The following is a 13,257-nucleotide window of genomic DNA, read 5'->3' as shown; positions in this document are numbered from 1 at the left end:
TTATTAGCGTATTCATTTTATTTTTCAGCTGTTGAAGAGTTTGGAGCTGCGAATGTTGAAGCTCGCTTAATGTCTGTGAGTACTTTTCTTAGTTTTAAAGTGACCTTAAAGACGCTTGTTGGAGTTGGGGGATTTTTGGCGCCAGTGGCTGAGTTTAATGGTTTGATGATGTCCCGTTTAAATCGAAGTCTTTAGGTATAAGAGCTGTGTTATGAATTTTGTTAGACTACGATGTGTCTAGGTACAGAATAGACAAATTTTGTTATGTTTGTTACGTCTCAACATTAATAAAAACTCTTTTAATAATTATTTTTGAGTTTTACTTCGATGAACATGTGTCGTTAGATGGCGCTGATGCGCGTGGTGGGCAACCAACAATACACTTAATTTAATTAAAACTTGAAATTAATTAAAATAATAATGGAACGTTCAATCGAAAAAATGATTGCAGATTCTTATTTGTGAGGTCCAAATTGATGGAAAAAAACATTTTAAATCGTGGTTTAGTTAGAATCCATGAACCATCACCTCTGAAAGTAAGTTTCTTACTACACCAAACTCGGCACACTGCATTATTTGGCATTCCTGAATCCATTTCTGGTATCAGTTTCTTGCTATCTATAAAAATATCTATATCTATACAAATAAAAATTGAAAATATCGAACAAATAGAAGCTGTCAAACATAGCCAAGTTAGGACATACGTTAAGATATCTGTCCTATCTTTAGCCACAATAATTTTAAATATTTAATAAAACGACTACCAACTAGTGAATGTTAAATCTGAGTCCAGATTCTTTCTTCTGAGGTCCAAATTGAATAAAGAAGTATTTTTTTGCATTTATTTTAGCCGAAAAAATTCAAGTCAAATAAAAGTTTTAAAAATTAATAAAAAATTAACGGAGCGTCGGATCAAAAAAGCAACACCAGATTCGTGCTTCTGAGGTCCAAATTGATGAAAAAAATTGGTTTCAAAAAATTTTTATTTTTTGTCAAAATCGCCAAAAATCTATGAATTAACCCCTTTGCTCTTTTTTTGGCGAAAAACACGAAAGTTTTTAGATTAACCCGAAACTTTGCACAGAGCATCATTTGACTTTTCTGCATCCATTTTTAATCTCAGTTCCTCGCTATCTGTGAGATTTTCCGAGAAAATGCAAATTAAAAATTCCAAATTTCAATTCCCCGCGACGAGTAAAATGTCAACAAGACAATAAAGCTGGGACATACGTTAACAGACCTGTCCTATTTTTAGTCATGTGTAATATTAAATAAAACAATAACTAAAACGTGAATCTTAAATCTAAGTACAGATTCGTTTTTCTGAAATCCAAATTAACAAATTAAGTAGTTTACTTTATTTATTTGCACGATTTTAAAATGATAACTCAATGCGTGTATAATTGGTTGCCTACCCAAAAAACTAATGTTAATTTACAATAAAATCGTAATTACGTTCTAAATCCGACTTTAGAGTTTAGAGTCTTATTCCTGAGGTTCAAATTGATAAAAAAAAGTTAGTTTATAAAAGATTTTAAACTTGGACAAGGTTTCACAATCCATGAACTTAACCTCTTTGTTGTTTTTTAGATCAATACGAAACTTTGCTCACAGGAGTATTTTACACCCCTAAACCCATTTCTTGTTTCAGTTTCTCGCTGCCTGTAGGATTTTCCGACAAAATTCTAATTAAAATTTTCAAAAAAATGTGCGTGCTGCTAAGCCAAGACATACGACCAAGACACCGCTCATCTCCAACTTCACACCGAATAGTCAAAAAAATAAATATTAATTAAGCAGCAACCGACCCGATAATTTCAAATCAGAGTTCAGATTCGTGTTTCTGAGGTCTAAATTGAATAAAAGAGTATTTTTTACCTTTTATTTGAGCTGAAAAAATTCAAATTAAACAATATTTTCAAAAATTAATAAAAAATTAACGGAGCGTCGAATCGAAAAAGCGATACCAGATTCTTGTTCCTGAGGTCCAAATTGTTGGGAAAAGTCGGTTTTAAAGAAATTTTATTTTTTGCCCAAATTGCCAAAAATCCATGAATTAACCCCTTTGCTCTTTTTTTGGCAAAAAACACGAAAGTTTTTAGATCAACCCGAAACTTTGCACAGACCATCATTTGACATTTCTGCATCCATTTCTAGTCTCAGTTCCTCGCTATTTGTGTGATTTTCCGAGAAAATGCAAATTAAAAATTCCAAATTTCAATTCCCCGCGTTGAGTAAAAATTCAACCAGTGCACTAAGCTAGGACACACGGCGAACACCAAGCGCGACCTAACTTCAGACCTATGTTTAAAGAAATCTTAATTAAACAACAACCGACGCCTGAATCGCAAATCAATCATCAGATTCGTTCTCCTGGGATTCAATATGACCAATTAAGTAGTTTAAATCATTTATTTACAGAATTTTAAAATTACAGCACAATGCGTGTATATTGGGTTGCCTAACTACAAAGCTACATTAAATTTACAATAAAGTCATAATAACGTTCAAAATTCGACTTTAGAGCTCATTCTTAAGGTTTAAATTGATAAAAAAACCACATTTTTTTTGTGCTCACAGCGTTTTTATTAAACCTTCAACTGCTTCAAATAATCTAAAACCTCATCACAACCATCACGGTTGCACAACAAAGGTTTGTGTCTTTCAACTTTGGCGGCGACTTCTTCAGCATTGATGGCCCCAACAACTTTTAAAACATCTGCAAAAGTCAAGTTAAGCAATGAAATAGGTGGTTTTCTTGGCACTTACCAAACACTAGATTCCGGACATTTTTATCATCGTCATCAAAATGTGTCATCAGAGTATCAATGATCAACTCGTGATGAGCCTTGTAGTGAAGCTCCTTGAAAGCTGCAGGCACTCCTTCGAAAATCTCCGGCAAAACAGTGAGAGCGCAAAGTCTGACTTTTTCGATTGGGTCGTCTAGTCTCTTCAAAATTTCTTCAGGAATTATTATAGTATATACAGAGTGTTCATAATAAAGTACCTGGATACAAAGTGATTAAATCCTCGTTGGTCCACACTTGATGTTGGCACGCGTGCTTCTTCAACACCCCAACACACTCCATCGCCAACTGACGGCTTCTGTACGCCGCGTCTTCCATTAAAGACACTAAAAGCGGTGTTAACTCGTCATATAGTTCTCTAAGTTCGCTGCCATTTCCAAACAAAGCCACTTCTTCAATGGGATTCAAAGCACACAATAAGCAGGCAGCCGCCATGGTCCTCAGAGATTCGGCGGTCATTCCTGGCCGCCACACCAACGAAGGAACAAACACCTCCGAAATCATCCGGGCAAAAAACTGCGACAAGTCTTTCGATTCTTTAAAAATAACAGATTTGTTGTCGAAAGCGGCAGACAGAGCCCAGAAAGTCTTCAAACGGGACTCTGCATCCGCCTCTGGGTTAAGAGTCTCCGTTAAAATGTCTGCAATCGTTGGTAAGTTTCGCCCGAACGAACAACCAGATTCTAGAAGAATCGTCTCGAAGATGCAGCGCTGAGTTGTGGTGACCAGCCAAGATTTCGGATCTGCAGAAATGTGGCTGAGAAGACGTGGAAGATTGACGCTCCATAACGAATCGTGGTCAAGACCAAGAGTTTCGTGGAGATTCTTAAGAAGCTCGATGGTGATGTGAGAGTTTTCCACGTCGCGTAACGAAATCAAACTAACAAGGATTTTAAATAAGTGGTAACCAACGTGACCACCTGGAGGAGAAAACTTCTCGGAAATGACCTCCACGCACTTCACCAACTCCTCTTGGATCTTCTTCTGTAACGACAATGTTAGAAGTGAGTTTAACAGTACTCGACGTACCTTTCGAGTGCAACAAACGAAATCGTCGGAGAGGAGTTTCGTCACTTCTTCCAAGTTATTGGTGATGAATTCTTTAGGGGTGCCTTTAATAAACCCGCGGAGGACGGTCAAGTGACCGTAGTGAACCCCATCTTCAATCACTGGCAGTACTAATTTGTACCACGTTTCTCTTGGGATGAAAGTACCCATAATTTCACTCGCGCGCACGATCTAAAAGTGACAACTGTAAGAAATGCAACGTAGAGGACGCACTTACATTCATGACAACTCTTGGATCGTCATCGCGCGCCGCCGAATACATCGCCGGCAACAAATCTTGCACATTTTGCGTCAAACCATCTTCAGAGTGCAGCGCGAGAGTACAAAGAAGTTGAGAGCAACGGAATCTCACGTCTTCTTGCCAACTCATCAGTTCCATTGATAGAGCCTTCGTTAGTTTGATGACATTTCTTTGGACCAAGACACGGCATCCCAAATTCGGTCGTGTTACTAAAAAACACTGTAATTGTGAAACACGATGGGTGTCTTACCATCACTGGGGTAATGTTTTGGAGCTTCCAATAAAAAGTCCATTTGGTCCTTCAAGTCCTTTTCGTTTTCACGCTCGTATTGGAGGCCGACTTTTTCCCATAAATTCAGAGCTTCGGTTCTTGTTTCTTCAACTTCGTCGTTCAACCTAGAAAATGTTCTTAATTTGGTTTTATGGTGGTACTGAACGGTACCCGGTAAGCAGCAACGGCAGAAGCTTATAAAAGAACGAGTATCTATCCCTGTACTCTTGGAGCAACCTAGCGGCCACTTGAGCCACCGTCCGACGCACCAAAGGAATCTGATCAAAGAGTTTTTCAGCCAAAGGACCAACAGCTTCATCCAGACCCTTATAAGAGCTGTGCATAATCGCTTCCCCTACAAAATCAACGTTAAACTAACTCAAACAATCTCTGGATTCTCACCGGTAGCTTTGATTGCCTCCACTCTCACTTTGTACCTCTGGTGCCCAAAGCAACTCACAATTGGTTTAACTAGACTCTCTGCTTGAAGATGAAAATCTCTAGGAAGAGCTTGAGCCAAATCAATCACACATTTGCAGCTCAGTTCTTTAATCGCCGGGTGCTTGTCTTTCACTGTTTCACCTAAAATTTTAACGCAGTCGCCCAAAAACGGTTTGAGTTGCTCCGTGTTTGAATACTTCAAAATAATCGCTTGAAGGAACTTGACAAGCTCCAATCTAATTTCTTCAGATTCTTCAATGAGTTCCAGACTTCCCACACGCTCCACCAGCACCGGACACACGTACGTTAAGTAAAAATCATTCAAAGGCAGCTGACTAATAATGAAAAACCACATAAATCTTATGGCTTGTTCGCGCACTGTTTCTGCAGCGTCTCGAAAGGCGTTCAAAGTATACATGTGCGTTTCCATAAAAACACTTTGGAGTTCTTCATCCGACAATTCGGGGGGCTCTGAAAGGAGCCCCTCCAAATCGATGAGTGCTCGTTTTCGGGTTTTCTTCTCCGTGCTTTGGAGGCACAGAGCGATTTTCTTCGCCGCTTGGACCACATTTTCACTCTCTGAAGGCATCACGACAATTGAACATCGAACAAACTTCGAAAATCCATGGCAACGGCGAGGAAAAGTGAGGTTAGTAAACAAACATAACCTCAAATGTCACTTCGATTTTCGAACGTAGTTTTCACAACCATCTTAAACTTGTCAGCTCGTAAACTCGTACGTGATTTGTACCTGAAATTTCGGTAAATTAAGACAGAAATGGGCGAAGTCGAGGAGCCCCCTTCAAAGCACATAACCACGCTTCACACTTACACGACAGAGTTCAACGCTGATTCCGTGGAGTGGTGCCCCCATGAGCCCCACCAAGACATCTTCGTTTGTGCCAACTACCAGCTAAACAAAGGTAACATCACAGGTGCCCCCTTACATCCTTATTAATAATTTGGTATAGAAACTCGTGAGCGCCTCGGACGCATCTTGCTCTTCTCAGTAACGAGAGATAATCTCCTGTTGCACCAGACCCTGGAAACTCCTGCAGTTCTTGACCAGAAGTGGTGCCCCCATTTAATAGGGAATTGCGCGTTTTTGGCAGTGGCCAACGCAGAAAAAACTCTCGAACTCTACAAACTGAAGACTGAAAAACACTTGGAGTTGGTCACGAGTTGTTCACTGGATGACGCCGACGAGACGCTGCTACTTTCATTGGATTGGTCCTCCGGGAAATTTGCGTCAAACGAGCCTGAAATTATTTGCAGCGACTCCAAGGGGCGGATTCACCGGTTTATGTTACAAAACGACGAATTAGTGAAAGAAGGCTGTTATGGAGGGCACGAATTTGAGGCGTGGATCGCCGCGTTTTATTACTGGGACCCAAATGTCTTTTTCAGCGGTTTGTTCTTTCCACTCATTGAAGTGACTTCATGGTTGAATTTCAGGTGGAGACGACTGTCTTTTCTTGAAGTTCGATAAAAGAGTGGGGGCACAAGCAGTGGCGAAAAATCGAAGTCACGAAGCTGGGGTCACCTCGATGCATTCGAATAAAAGCAGTGAATACGTTCTTGTAACTGGAAGGTAATTGACGTTACAAAACAACTCCCAAAGAGTCAAGTTTGTTTCAGTTACGACAGCCAGGTGAGGCTCTGGGACATCAGGTCAATGAAAACATGCACAAACTCGGTGAAAACTCCCGGAACGTTATGGAGGCTAAAGTGGGACCCCTTTTTCCAAAAGTACCTCTTGGCTGCATGCATGCTAGGGGGTGTACACATAATAAACTCACAATTGGAAATAACAGACAGTTACTACAAGCACGGGAACATCGCGTACGGTTCAGACTGGAGCTCTTCACCGAAGGATTCAACAGGAAATGTTTTGATAGGGACTTGTTCTTTTTACGACAATCTTCTTTGTATTTCTCAAGTTTTATTGTAATTTTTATACAATAAAAATTTAAGAGCTAGCGGCAGGAGCGGTAGCCTTTTCTTCTTCCTTAATCCTATCCCTCTTGAGAGGTCCCATGAAGGCGGCCTTATCAGCTTGCGTTTGGAATCTACCATGTCCGAATTTGGAAGAGGTGTCAATGAATTTAAGGTTGATCTTCTCGAGAGCGACACGTTTGGTGTGGACCAACAGTGACTTCCTAAGAGTGATGACACGTTTCTTAGGACCCACGCAACAACCCTTGATCATGATAAAGTCGTTGTTTACTTCACCGTAATGGGGGAAACCGCCCATAGGTGTGATGGTCTTCTCCGTCAAGTCATATTCTGTCGATGCGTTATTTTTGATCACCTGCAAAAAAGTAACAATAAAATCTTGCAATAAATAGGTGTAAAGACTAAAAAATAGTGGTTCCATCAGTCCTATCATTCCTAATCAACGATTATTGTCATAATCCTTTTGGCTCTAGGGTATCATCATGAAAACGCAGAATTCGCGCGGCTATTTATCCCATTACCCACCTTTCCATCCTTGGTGTGGATGCCAGCCCCAATCCTATAAATCTTCTTGTTCATTTCCGTACGATGATGGTAGCCTTTTTGACCAGCACGAGCTACAGTGAAGGAGACACGCGATGGATGCCAGGCTCCGATACAAGCGACTTTACGCAGACCTTTGTGGGTCTTCCTAGGCAGTTTCTTGGTGTGCCAACGTGAAGTGACACCTGTAACACAAAGACACAGCTAAACCATTGTAACAACCAAAAGATGTTATTAAAAGAAAGACAACTTCAGTAGGAAGGCAGCATGGTTGTATCTTCATGTCTCATCTGAAGGCACATCCATGTTTTGTCATCAGTGAGTAAAAGCGTAAAACCTCCACCATGGTGGTAACTCACCTTTGTATCCTTTACCCTTGGTAACACCGATGCAGTCAATCATCTCGTCTTGGCCGAAGACTTGACTCACAGGAATCGGTTTTTCGAGGTGTTCTCTCGCCCATTGGACCTTGTCGGCTACGGAACCACCGTTGAGTTGGATCTCCATGATATGCGCCTTCTTTTGGCGTTGTTTCAACAGCTTCATCTATGAAAGAACGAACAATATTAGAAATTCTAAAGTGGGAAAAATTGAGGGACTGTAGCGAGCATGGTTTTTCTCAATGTCATAGTCCAGGGACTACAAAAAGTTTATGGAATATGCCCACTGCGCCTCCCGAAGGGCACATGTTCTTTGACACTGCAGCAAGTGGTACATTGATGGTAACACCCAAGCTGCCAGGTGGAGGGTAAGCTCCAACACTGATCGTGTCAATAAAGAAAATCCGCATCTTAACTAACCTGAGTATGTGCGATGACGCGCACAACCTTGCAGTACTTGATGATTTTCTTAAAATCGCGTTCAATGGACTTCTTTCCCAAGTCATCAGACCATTTTTTGGAAGCCTTAGTGAACGCCTTCTTCTTGCTCTTGTACCTTTAAACCAACAAAGGGTTAACCTCATACGTTCAGAGGAGGTAAGACCCTCAATTCCACCTCAACACCACGTGTTAGCAGTGGATTTGGAACTCTCGTGTTCAACAGAGGAGAGCTTATCACAACTTTAGCAGCTGATGGCCCTTTTTACCATCAAAACTCACCAGTTCTTGTAGAAACGTCTACGACAATCCTCTGATAAATGCTCAGCCCAAATGGTCGCAAGAGCGCGGAGACCATGTGGAGTTTCAATGTAACCAACGACACCGACGATCATCATTGGGGGTGTTTCCAGGATGGTCACGGCTTCCACGATCTCCTTTTTGTTGATTTCTAAGTAATTTGTTAGAATTTGAGGGGTTTAAGAAGGGGGTTACTTACTAGAGCCGGGCCTGTCTGCTTCACGGACCACGTGGGTCATACCAGCTTTATAACCAATAAAAGCGGTTAAATGAACGGGTTTAGAAGGGTCATCCTTGGGGAAAGCCTTTACTTTACCGCGGTGTCGCTGGGACCTTTTCTTAGGGTAGAAACCCATGGACCCATGACGAGGGGCACTGAATTTACGATGAGACTGCAAACAAAATGAGCCAAAATCACACACGGTTCTTAAATAGACCCTTAATTTTAAGTACAGCAATAATCAGACCGCCCTAGAATAATATCCACATTGTAATTCAGGGTTAACCATAAACATTAATTATCTAAATCATCATGGAAAAAATGCAATTTTACGTAATACCCATTGTAACATGGATAAGGAATGCACAAAAACAGTGCCGTTTTTATATTTTAGTAAAGGATGACTGTTATTTTTAAAGATTTAACGTAAAAACTACAACTTACCATGATCGTGGCACAATTCAAAATGGCCGAGTTGAATTCAATGACGTCAGTTATATAATCATGAGGGCGCTGCAGTCGGTCGTCAAAATTTAACCACAAGTCACGTGGAAAGTGAAATGTCATTTTGACAACTTTGACAGATAACCTCAATTACACAAAAATGTTAATAAATCGTTGTTTAAATCTCGTTGGAAGGATATGCAGACCAAATCTCAAGTATTTCATTATAAATTAGATATCGGCCCCGTTGTCAACGGAATTACAGTTTTAGGTTAGCTTCAAATGTGTCGGCCACTAAAGATCTCGATGCCCCCGTGAAGTACTCGATGAGCCCGGCAAGACAATGGAAAGCCGCAACTTCAAGAACTGGTTACAAAACCGCACGGTTGTGGTACGAGCCCTACGTCATATTAGCCAGCCTTTCGGCGTTTTTAATTTATTTCGCAATTTTGCGCGAAGAGAACGACGTTGATGAGGAACTCAAAAAGTCTTTGTATAGTAGAATACAGGGGCTAGAAGAACATCAGTTGAAGGTGTCGTTAGAGTACAATAGAGAACACAATTTAGAGACTTCTGCTATTGTGAAAAGACTGGAAGAACTGGAGAGAGAGAAAATGGGAAAATAAATAGAAAGTCACATAATTTAATTGTACAGTACAAAGTTATATAAATACGAATTAACGCTTTTTTGTTCCTTTTTTACGCTTATCTGGAGCTTGTTTTGACTTTTTAGGCTTAGTGTGGGCTTCTGGTTTTTGTTGGGGTTTTTGTTGATTTAACTTTATTGCTGCTGCTTGGAGTTCCTCAATCTCATGAGATGTAACTGGTGGTTTTGGTAATGTGAGTTCTTCTATTTCGTACACTGAACCTTCCGAGGCCACCTTTGGTAATTCTGTTATTTCCTCAATTTCAATGATGTAAGACTCCTCGGATCCTATCGACACAATATCCTCAGGAGTCTCTGCAGATACCACGTCTGTTATTTTACTAGTTTCTTCAACAATCCTATCAAGACACCTCTGCCAATACCCGGCACAGTTAATTGCTTCCGTTAACGAAAGAAGAGTTTCATGAGCGGTGACTACGTTCTTTATCAAATGATCCTGAAGACACTTCTGGCAACAAGTCACTGGTTTCCCATGGAAATTCTCCATGATTTCGGTGGACAAATCTTTAACATGGTTACTGTACTGCTTCCAAGCTACCACGTTCTCTTCCGTGTCTTTAACAAAGTTCCTCCATTCCTCTTTGTACAAGACTTTCTTTTCCCCATTTGGAAGGACCACATCGCCTCTTATCACATCTGCGTAGTAACGAACTTGTTTGATTATCTTTGAAATCCATTTCGTCCAATTATTGGCGTTGTTGGCGATTTCCAGGAGCCACACCGCCCACGTTTTTAAAGATAAGCAACAAATTGTGCCTGGTTGATGTTCAAAGACTCTTGAAGGTTTATGTCCACGGATCACACCAAGCAGACTGTCTAATCTTTCAAGATGTTCGGACAGTTTATCGGCTTCTTTTTTGTGTGCTGCAGTGATCAATGGTCGTGTGATTGCGGCGTCCTCGGCAACGCCTGTAGCCAGTTCTTGGTCCGCAAAGAACTGTTCTTCCTCTTCGCTTTCGAAGAAATCTTTGAAATATTCTTCGCCCTCATATGGTAGTCCTTCATATTCCTGTTCGTACTCTTCGTCTTCGTCTTCAGTTTCGTACTCTTCTGTGTATTCGCCTTCGCCTTCTTCTCCTGAACTCATTGCAATTTCTGCTTCTTTCTGTTCTTCCAACTGTTGAGTCTTGTCGTCACTTTTTTCTTTGAATTCATCTGCTGCAATTCCTTTTACAGCAGCACCAGGGGCTGATTTTGCTGGTAGGTCTCCACCTTCGTCTTCTATTTCTAGACCTTCCAATTCTAAATCTCCTGTAGTTTTACTTCTACCTGCTGGTGCAGATTCAGCTTTTCCCGGTGCTGCAGCTTCAACTTCTCCAGGTGCTGCGACTTCAGCTTCTCCAGGTACTGCAGCTTCAGCTTCTCCAGGTTTTGCGACTTCAGCTTCTCCAGGTGCTGCAGCTTCAGCTTCTCCTGGTGCTGCAATTCCACTTTCTTCTTCCGTTGTTGCACCTCCACCTTCTACATTAGCTGCTTCTGCTTCTGATTGGACCCCACCTTGAGGATCAGTTTCGTCTTCTCTTCCACTTTCATCGGCTGTCTCTTTTGCTTCAGTTACTGCACCTTCTGCATCAGCTGGATCTTCTGCTCCAGCTTCGTTTGTCACTGCAGGTTCTCTTTCTCCTGCAGTTTCTGCTTCGGCTGCAACCTCACCTGGTTCTGCAGTTTCTCGTTCTGCTTGAGCTTCGGCTTCACCTTGCACTCCAGCTTCAGCTTGTACTGCATCTGCACCTTCTGCTTCAGCTTCACCTTGTACCCCAGCTTCCCCTTCTGCTCCAGCTGCAGCTTCACCTTCTGATTCTGGTGGCGGCCCCAACACCCCTTCTTTAAACTCGTCTTCCTCCGCACCTTCTTCGTCTTCTTCTTCAATTCTATGTATAGGTCGCTCCCCCTGCACTCCCAACTTGGTCGACTTTATTATCATCTCTTCTTCGGCCGGTACCAATTCCCCTTCAATATGACTCCTGTCCCTCTTAAACAACTCGCTTAAAATCAACGAAGTTTCATGAATTTTGTCCAGAAGCTTATCGTCTAAACTTTCCGGCTCGTTATTCTTCACCCACTCAATCATCCTGTCTTCAAGGAAAAGGTCAACGCGGCGCTGCCGCTCCAAGTGTCCATCACGAATCTCCTTGAGTTTCTCAAGAACGTCTTCATACGTCACACCAGGCAAGTTCTCATTGTCGATTTCTTCAGCAAGCACAGCGTCAGATGACTCGGATAGAATCTGAATGAGTTTCTCCAAGATGTCTTCGTCCAAGTCTTTAAACATGTAATAAACCGCGTCTTCTTCAACTTCGTCCTCAAAGCGTTTGGTTTTATCAACGATTTTTTCTGCCATGAACTCCTCGACACCTTCGTACGCCTCTTCCATCGCTTCTTCTTCAAGGAGCTTCGTTTCCTCTCCTTCCTCCACTATGATTCTTCTCCCTTTTTCTTCCTCTTGGATGATGTCGACGAGCGAAGGAATCTGCAACATCATCTCCTTGGAGTTGACCGGTTGGATCTCAGCAAAGAAGCTAATGGTTTCGATCCAGTGCACCAATTTGTCGCAAATCTCAATAAGTGTCTTTTTGTACACATTTTTAGTGTTGCGTGAGTCGATTTTGAGCACTCTCTGGCACTCCAAATACCGCAAAAGCTGATTGGAAATGAGCATCTCGTAGCAGTCGAGCGCCGGCCAAGACTCGCAGGAGATAAACTTGAGAATAGCTTCGACCAACACGCTTATTTGGACGTTCAAACAGACCTCGTCCCCTCGTTTCGCCTCCTTTTTTCGTTTTTTACACAAACATTTTCGTTTCTTCGCAATCCTTTTCATTTTTTGGAGTTTTTTGAAATAGTAACGCGCATCGCGTGGTTCTAAATTGTTGCAACTTTTTAGAATGCGATCGAACCTCAGTAGCATCTCCGTCGGCAAAAAGTTCTGGTATTGCTTCCAGTTCTCTAAGACGTACCTCTTGCTAGGCACAGCCATTTGAATGAGACGTGGCGGGCACGGCTCTAGATTGCAGGTGGTTTTCTTCCGTTTCTTCTTCACCTTTTTGACTGTCTTATTGGGGATTGAAAGAAGCTCCATGTATTGCCCTTGGTTCAAAACACACCGATCCAAGAGCGAGAGCTGGGGGACTCTTGGAGAGGCTGCCGCACATTTACACCGTTTCATCCGTTTTTTCTCCAGAGCACGACATAGTTTAAAGGGGACGTTCAGCGGAGAATGTTTGGGGGCGATGGGACTCGGCCCCTTCTCTTTAAGGAGCCGGTATGATAACCCCCACGTGAGCTCGTTTTGAAGTAACGGGTCCTCATAGTTTTCCACTGCGATTTCACGTTCGACACTGATTCTACTCATTTCACCAAAGAACTGAAATTTTGACTAATTCACGCCACTTTTATTAATTGTTGCTAGGCTACCTCCTTGTTGCTAATTTAAATTTCGCGGTTGTTACTTTTCGGGTCAACCAATCAAACACGTCGTTTT

The 13,257-nt window shown here is 41.8% G+C and overlaps 5 protein-coding genes and 1 non-coding gene across 7 annotated transcripts; 2 read left to right on the top strand and 4 right to left on the bottom strand.

Moving 5' to 3' along the window:
• Positions 1 to 2,400: 2,400 nt before the first annotated feature.
• Positions 2,401 to 5,496, bottom strand: Dnaaf5 (Dynein axonemal assembly factor 5). Of its 2 annotated transcripts, none has more exons than XM_088040410.1 (8): positions 4,790 to 5,496; positions 4,559 to 4,742; positions 4,367 to 4,512; positions 4,093 to 4,325; positions 3,837 to 4,046; positions 3,008 to 3,791; positions 2,770 to 2,961; positions 2,401 to 2,719 (listed from the first exon to the last, which is right to left on the bottom strand). In XM_088040410.1, the coding sequence occupies exons 1-8, from the start codon at positions 5,415 to 5,417 to the stop codon at positions 2,589 to 2,591; spliced, it is 2,508 nt and encodes an 835-aa protein (XP_087896536.1). In that variant the 5' UTR covers positions 5,418 to 5,496; the 3' UTR covers positions 2,401 to 2,588. The 2 variants fall into 2 exon arrangements, 1 of the variants encoding a protein (XP_087896536.1); XR_015770325.1 differs by having other exon boundaries at positions 2,563 to 2,719; positions 2,770 to 2,950.
• Positions 5,497 to 5,533: 37 nt separating this feature from the next.
• Positions 5,534 to 6,816, top strand: LOC148170810 (diphthine methyltransferase). Its single transcript, XM_088040413.1, has 4 exons — positions 5,534 to 5,751; positions 5,800 to 6,237; positions 6,284 to 6,419; positions 6,467 to 6,816. Exons 1-4 carry the CDS (start codon positions 5,607 to 5,609, stop codon positions 6,777 to 6,779), a joined length of 1,032 nt encoding a protein of 343 aa, XP_087896539.1. The 5' UTR covers positions 5,534 to 5,606; the 3' UTR covers positions 6,780 to 6,816.
• On the bottom strand, positions 6,751 to 9,247 carry RpL3 (ribosomal protein L3). Its single transcript, XM_088040411.1, has 7 exons — positions 9,110 to 9,247; positions 8,645 to 8,837; positions 8,428 to 8,596; positions 8,128 to 8,263; positions 7,687 to 7,873; positions 7,310 to 7,512; positions 6,751 to 7,139 (listed from the first exon to the last, which is right to left on the bottom strand). The coding sequence occupies exons 1-7, from the start codon at positions 9,230 to 9,232 to the stop codon at positions 6,798 to 6,800; spliced, it is 1,353 nt and encodes a 450-aa protein (XP_087896537.1). The 5' UTR covers positions 9,233 to 9,247; the 3' UTR covers positions 6,751 to 6,797.
• On the bottom strand, positions 8,903 to 8,979 carry LOC148170809 (small nucleolar RNA U43). The gene has a single exon (XR_015770529.1). It is a non-coding gene; the product is annotated as a small nucleolar RNA U43 (small nucleolar RNA).
• On the top strand, positions 9,241 to 9,795 carry LOC148170807 (uncharacterized). The gene is made up of 2 exons (XM_088040412.1): positions 9,241 to 9,325; positions 9,375 to 9,795. The coding sequence occupies exons 1-2, from the start codon at positions 9,270 to 9,272 to the stop codon at positions 9,733 to 9,735; spliced, it is 417 nt and encodes a 138-aa protein (XP_087896538.1). The 5' UTR covers positions 9,241 to 9,269; the 3' UTR covers positions 9,736 to 9,795.
• LOC148170806 (uncharacterized) lies at positions 9,787 to 13,151 on the bottom strand. Its single transcript, XM_088042260.1, has one exon. The coding sequence runs from the start codon at positions 13,126 to 13,128 to the stop codon at positions 9,787 to 9,789; it is 3,342 nt and encodes a 1,113-aa protein (XP_087898386.1). The 5' UTR covers positions 13,129 to 13,151.
• Positions 13,152 to 13,257: the final 106 nt, after the last annotated feature.

The sequence above is a fragment of the Gnatocerus cornutus genome, chromosome 7 (assembly GCF_029298725.1).
Source record: "Gnatocerus cornutus isolate USDA-ARS CGAHR chromosome 7, icGnaCorn1.1, whole genome shotgun sequence".
Classification (NCBI taxonomy): domain Eukaryota; kingdom Metazoa; phylum Arthropoda; class Insecta; order Coleoptera; family Tenebrionidae; genus Gnatocerus; species Gnatocerus cornutus.
The sequence above is the reverse complement of the archived record's forward strand: the minus strand, read 5'-3'. Positions and strand labels throughout refer to the sequence as shown.

What these genes read in the sequence shown, in the direction of transcription:
- Dnaaf5 (XM_088040410.1), bottom strand. Translation starts at nt 5,417, where the DNA reads ATGCCTTCAGAGAGTGAAAATGTGGTCCAAGCGGCGAAGAAAATCGCT. An exon ending in ATCCAAGAGTTGTCATGAAT is followed by an intron (nt 4,047 to 4,092) that starts GTAAGTGCGTCC and finishes TGTCACTTTTAG; the next exon opens with ATCGTGCGCGCGAGTGAAAT. An exon ending in TCGTTTGTTGCACTCGAAAG is followed by an intron (nt 3,792 to 3,836) that starts GTACGTCGAGTA and finishes TTGTCGTTACAG; the next exon opens with AAGAAGATCCAAGAGGAGTT.
- LOC148170810 (XM_088040413.1), top strand. Translation starts at nt 5,607, where the DNA reads ATGGGCGAAGTCGAGGAGCCCCCTTCAAAGCACATAACCACGCTTCAC. An exon ending in CAACTACCAGCTAAACAAAG is followed by an intron (nt 5,752 to 5,799) that starts GTAACATCACAG and finishes AATTTGGTATAG; the next exon opens with AAACTCGTGAGCGCCTCGGA. An exon ending in CCCAAATGTCTTTTTCAGCG is followed by an intron (nt 6,238 to 6,283) that starts GTTTGTTCTTTC and finishes GTTGAATTTCAG; the next exon opens with GTGGAGACGACTGTCTTTTC.
- RpL3 (XM_088040411.1), bottom strand. Translation starts at nt 9,232, where the DNA reads ATGACATTTCACTTTCCACGTGACTTGTGGTTAAATTTTGACGACCGA. An exon ending in GCGTCATCGCACATACTCAG is followed by an intron (nt 7,874 to 8,127) that starts GTTAGTTAAGAT and finishes GTTCTTTCATAG; the next exon opens with ATGAAGCTGTTGAAACAACG. An exon ending in CAAGGGTAAAGGATACAAAG is followed by an intron (nt 7,513 to 7,686) that starts GTGAGTTACCAC and finishes TTTGTGTTACAG; the next exon opens with GTGTCACTTCACGTTGGCAC.
- LOC148170807 (XM_088040412.1), top strand. Translation starts at nt 9,270, where the DNA reads ATGTTAATAAATCGTTGTTTAAATCTCGTTGGAAGGATATGCAGACCA. An exon ending in ATATGCAGACCAAATCTCAA is followed by an intron (nt 9,326 to 9,374) that starts GTATTTCATTAT and finishes ACGGAATTACAG; the next exon opens with TTTTAGGTTAGCTTCAAATG.
- LOC148170806 (XM_088042260.1), bottom strand. Translation starts at nt 13,128, where the DNA reads ATGAGTAGAATCAGTGTCGAACGTGAAATCGCAGTGGAAAACTATGAG.